We start from the raw sequence: 5446 nt of genomic DNA on the forward strand, positions 1-5446 counted from the left end.
ACCCTGACAAACCCCTGCAGGTAGAAACTCTGCTTTTCACAGTGGGGCAAGGATGGTCCTGAGCAGCCCCAGGACCCTTTGTACTGCAGCTGCCCTGGGGCTGGGGAAAACGTCATCCCCTGCGGCAGCGGTGGCTACCCCGGCTAGCTAGAGCCAACTGGAAAATAAGTGCTTTTATCTAATGGTGAACGATTTACACTGCGGTTCCTCAGCCACAGCAGTGTTGTCGGCTTGCGTGGTGGTCAGATGGGGGGGCAAATGCCCAGAAATGGCCTCAGGTAGCCCCATGTCACCCTCACCAGTCCCCCCCTGTCCCCCAGTGCCTCTCCCTCGGGACTCAGAGTAAGTGGAGAGTGCTTCTCTCCCAGCCCCAGCCTGCCACAAGCATCCCTGTGTCCCAGCTGTGACGTTTGACCCCAGTGAAGATGGAGAGTCCTCAGCTTGACATTCCCCCCCCGCCGTCTCCCTTAAGGACATTGTGATAACTGTCCCCAGAGCTGTTTGCCTTTCTTATCGGGGACGCCAACCAAACAAGCGTGGCTGGGATATAAGGAACCGGACTGGGGCTTGGTGGCACACTCACAATCTCCTCGCCTCGGTCACTGGCTTAGCAGGCACCATGAAGCTGCTCCTGCTTCTTGGCTTAGTGGCCCTGGCCCAGTGCCTTGGCCCCAGGTGAGTACTGGGATGTTGGGGTGCCCACACGGCCACCGCGGTCCCGAGGACCCCCAGGTCCCATGCTTGTGGGGAGGCAAGCGGGGTGACTGCCCAGCTCCCAGCACGCCGCAGGGATGGAGGGACAACTTGCGCCCCCCCCCCGCCCCCGCCAGCCATCGCCATGGCTGAGGCTCCCCGCAGCGAGGACAGACCCCGGGTCCCACGCCAGGGGCTGTGGGATGAGGCACAGGGCAAGCACACGGCGGGGGTACCCGCAGCCCCCCGCTGAGGCATGTCCCTGCCCGGCTCCTGGTGACGGATCGGCTCCCCTCTCCCCTGCACCCCAGGGTCCCTCTGAGGAGGGGGAAGTCCCTGCGGCAGGTCCTGAAGGAACATGGCTTGCTGGAACGCTACCTGAAGCAGCACCCCTACAACCCGGCCTCTAAGTACTACCACGCCAGCGTCTCTGCCGAGCCCCTGCAGAACTACATGGATGTGAGAATGGCGGGGCAGAGGGGCTGGCACCAGCGGGACACCCCACAGGGCTGCTGGCCCCTTACCCATCCTCCTAGTTCCTTACCTGACCCACTGGCCCCTTACCTGTCCTGCTAGCCCCTTACGCATTCCCCTAACCCATTACCCATCCCGCTAGCCCCTTACCCATCCCACTAGTTCCTTACCTGTCCCTCTAACCCTTTACCAATTCCCCTAACCCATTACCCATCTCACTAGCCCCACCCATCCTGCTAACCCCTTACCCATTCCCCTAACCTGTGAACTCATCCCACTAGCCACTTACCCATTCCCCTGATCCATTAACTCATCCCACTAGCCACTTACCCATCCTGCTAGCCCCTTATCCATTCCCCTAAAGCATTTACTCATCCCACTAGCCCCTTCCCCATTCCACTAGCCCCCTACCCAGTCCCTTAACCCGTTCCCCATCCCGCCAGCCCCTTCCCCATCCCACTAATCCCTTCCCCATCCCGGTTTGACAGAACGAGTACTTCGGCACCATCTCCATCGGTACCCCACCCCAGGAGTTCACTGTTATCTTTGACACCGGCTCCTCCAACCTGTGGGTGCCCTCGGTGTACTGCTCCAGCCTGGCTTGCAGTAGGTGTCCAGCAGCCCCGCAGTCACCGGGCAAGGGCTGAAGGCAGGGGAAGCCCCGGGCTTCGCCAGCCCTGCTGCCCTGCCTGGCTCCGGGAGCCCCTGGGTGGGCTGGGAGCCGAGGACGGCTCTGCCCTGTCTCTCCTAAGGGACATCGGGCGACGGGGGAGGCACTGGAGAGTCATCCTCAGTCCTCAAGAGCGGGACAGACTGTGACCGTCTCCCTCCTATACTTGCAGGCAACCACAACCGTTTCAACCCAGCGGACTCCTCCACCTTCGTCAGCACCAACGAGAGCGTCTCCATCGCCTACGGCACTGGCAGCATGACTGGCATTCTGGGCTATGACACCGTCACCGTAAGGCGGGGTGCACCAGCCCCCCCATCCCACCGGAGAGGGGACACGGGGGCACCGCCTGCCCAAACCAAGCCCCTCTCCCCATCTTCCCGACCAGGTTGCAGCCATCAACGTCCTCAACCAGATCTTTGGGCTGGCTGAGACCGAGCCCGGCGATTTCTTCTACTACAGCCCCTTTGACGGCATCCTGGGGCTGGCTTTCCCGAGCATCTCCTCCTCCGGAGCCACCCCTGTCTTTGACAACATGATGTCGGAAGGTCTCGTGGCCAAGGACCTCTTCTCCGTCTACCTGAGCAGGTAAGCCCTGGCTGGAGCTGCCCAGCCCTTGCCGAGGTTTTTGTCCCATTTCCCTCCCACCGGGGCTGGCTCCGGCACCGTTCCCCAGTGGCGTGAGACCCGGTGGCTCCTGGGGGACATGGCTCACCGCTGTGCCGGCATCGGCACCAGCACCAGCAGAGGAGGATGGCAGCAAAGCCCCCCCTCGGCAATGGCACTGCCAGAGGAGTGGTGGTGGCGGGGTGGGACCCCCACCTGATGGCTCCCCTCCTTGCAGGGACGGGAGTAAAGGCAGCTTCGTCCTCTTCGGCGGCATCGACCCATCCTACACCACCAACGGCATCACCTGGATCCCCCTCTCTGCTGAAACCTACTGGCAGATCTCCATGGACAGGTAGTCCCGGTGCAGCTCCTAGGCTCCGTGGCTCCCCTTGTTCCCCAGCCAGTGTTTTGGGGGGGGGGCGGCCCCTCACCTGGCACCCAGGAGGCTCACCCCATGCCCCTCTCCCCAGCGTCTCTGTCAGCGGGGAGACCGTTGCCTGCCTCTACGGCTGCCAGGCCATCGTGGACACAGGCACCTCGCTGCTGGCTGTGCCCAACAGTGCCCTTGGCAACCTCCTGAGCGCCCTCGGTGCCAGCTCCAACGGCGCGGTGAGCCCTTAGGGGAGGACGCAGAGCTTTGGGGACCTTTGGAGCTCTGCGGGGTGCCCAGCTGGACCCTGGGGTGCTCCATGGTGCACTGGTCCCCATTGCTTTCTGGGGCACATGGTCCCTCCTGGGGTGGCCGCTGACCCCCACCTTCCATTGTGTCCCCCCCAACCCAGATCAGCTGCAGTGCTGTCAACATGCTGCCCGACGTCGTCTTCCAAATCAACGGCAATGCCTTCTCCGTGCCCCCCAGTGCCTATGTGATAGAGGTGAGCATCCTGCCGGGGGGGGGACTGGCGGGGGGGTGCTCGGATGGGGGGATCTGGCAGCTGGTAACCACCATTCACCATGTTCTCGGCTGCAGATGGACGGGTCCTGCATCCTCGCCTTCCAAGGCATGAACATCCCCACCGAGTCGGGTGAGCTCTGGATCCTGGGGGATGTCTTCATCCGCGAGTACTACGTCATCTTCAACAGAGCCAACAACATGGTGGGGCTGTCCCCGCTGCCCTGAGCGTGCCTCCGTGCTGGGGACGGGAACAGGCAGCACACCCCGCTGCCCTGGCATCCCCAACTTGGTGGCTGGCAGGGCTGACCATTACCCAGCCCTCCCGTCCCCTCCTGCAACAGCCATCGAGCGCAATAAAACTGTAGAGAAGCATCCCTGTGCCGTGTCTCTCTGGGAAGGGCTAGCTCGGCCACCCCGGTGCTGCTGCCACGTCCCCGGGCATGGACACCAGTGGGTGGGCAGATGGGGTGGCACCCGCTGCCCGCATCCTGATGATGCCCTCGGTCCCGCAAACACCCCAGGCGCCTGTGCGGATCTGGGGCTGGAGGTGCCCACGGCCACCAAGAGCTCCACGCTGCTGGGGGCAGAGCCGTGCCACCAACCGGGCCCCCGGGCAGGCTTTTCTGGGCAGCCGGTACTCCTCATCCGCAGCTGGGGCATGCCTCCACGCAGCCCCGGGTGAAGGTGGGTGTCCCAGGACCACTGCTTTCTGTCCCCAAGATACCATGGGGCACGCCATGAGGTGGCTGGGGCTGGCGGTGGCCGGGTGGGATGGGGAAGGTGTGGGGGACCACAAGGGACCAGGATGGGAGCACGGCTGCGGCTCTGCCCCTGCCAGCATCTGATGCCCACTTTTGGAGGCTGGGGGACGGTGCCTGCCACGACACTGGGTCCCATCCTGGTGCTGGAGATGCTTTGTGCCACTAATCACCACCTCTCCTTGCTGGACACCGCCTGGATAAACCCCCGTGAGGCTGCCAGGAGCCACGGACTTGTCTTTTCACCATCTCCCTGGGCAGAGCCCTTTTGCAGGGGCAGCACCAGCCTCAGCACCTTGCAAACATTTCCCAGGACTCGGCACTTTTTGCTCAGGTCAAGCCCCTGGAAAAAATCTCAACCGGGAGCCATCAAAATCTAGCACCAGCTCCCCGAAAACCCCTCTCCCCCTGCTCAGCTCTACTCCCTCAGGGTCAGACTGCAGAGGCCCCAGCCGGCTGCAACGAAGTCCCCAAACGCCGCTCATGGCGGGGGGGCCAAACACCTCCGGCACTGCCCTCGTCATCCTTGGGGGCCGCTCACCCCAAAGCCCCCAACCGAGGGAAAGCTCTGTGGCTGGGTTTGGCGTGCCGGCGGGTGCAAGCAGGAGTAGGGGGACGGGGCATAAATACCAGGGTGACTTTATTGGTGGCAGGGAGGGCAGCTCGCCCCCTCCCCACGCCAGGAGCCGGGGGCAGCACCCACCCCAGGGGTGCATGCCGTGGTTGGGGGCTGGCTCAGGGCACCCCAGCCCAGCCAGGAGCATCTCCCAGCCCCTCATCCTGTGCCCAGAGAGTTGGGGGGGCATGGGGATGGTGGGGGGGGGGGTCCTGCCCCACAGTTCTGCTTCAGGGGGACGGTGAGGGGCTGGGAACCCTGGCACCCCAAGGCAGTGCCCGTGCCCCCGTGGGAGCAGGGATGCACCCGTGGGACAGGGGATGCTGTTGCCCACCCTGTCAGCTTGGCACCCCCTCCCCAGCCACCCACCACCCCAGGGGCCTGACGGGCCAGACCTGCTGGTCCTGCAGACCCCCTCCTCCTCTCCTTCTTCATCCACCTCCTCCTCCTCTTCATCCTGGGACCCACGTGCCCGCCGGGGCTCTACCCGCTGGCTGGTGGCACAGCAGAGGGGTCCGCGTCCCCGGGGGGTCCCTGACCCTCGGGGCTAGAGCTGGGGCTGCCTGTAGGAGCTGGGGGGGCTGCGGCCTCAGAGGGGGTGTCGGGGGGCACAGCAGCTGTCGGTGGGTGCCCGGGGGGGCTCAGCGTGGTCGGAGGGGTGTCCCCAGCTCCCGCGTTCCCCGGAGAGGGGCCGAGGGGGGCCGTGTTGGGGAGCAGGAGCTGGGCCAGGC

The 5446-nt window shown here is 64.5% G+C and overlaps 2 protein-coding genes across 2 annotated transcripts in view; one reads left to right on the top strand and one right to left on the bottom strand.

Moving 5' to 3' along the window:
- The first annotated feature begins 619 nt into the window (after positions 1-619).
- PGA5 (pepsinogen 5, group I (pepsinogen A)) lies at positions 620-3566 on the top strand. The gene is made up of 9 exons (XM_010564254.1): positions 620-675; positions 1005-1152; positions 1656-1773; positions 2010-2128; positions 2226-2425; positions 2682-2798; positions 2917-3055; positions 3229-3321; positions 3417-3566. The coding sequence occupies exons 1-9, from the start codon at positions 620-622 to the stop codon at positions 3564-3566; spliced, it is 1140 nt and encodes a 379-aa protein (XP_010562556.1).
- Positions 3567-5198: 1632 nt separating this feature from the next.
- Positions 5199-5446, bottom strand: part of VWCE (von Willebrand factor C and EGF domains) — a 5729-nt gene continuing 5481 nt past the window's right edge. The window contains exon 20 of the mRNA XM_010564358.1: positions 5199-5332. Coding sequence (XP_010562660.1) covers positions 5199-5332 — 134 coding nt within the window. The remainder of the gene's footprint in view (positions 5333-5446) is intronic.

Source organism: Haliaeetus leucocephalus, unplaced genomic scaffold, assembly GCF_000737465.1.
Source record: "Haliaeetus leucocephalus isolate CR32 unplaced genomic scaffold, Haliaeetus_leucocephalus-4.0 Scaffold177, whole genome shotgun sequence".
NCBI classification, from domain to species: domain Eukaryota; kingdom Metazoa; phylum Chordata; class Aves; order Accipitriformes; family Accipitridae; genus Haliaeetus; species Haliaeetus leucocephalus.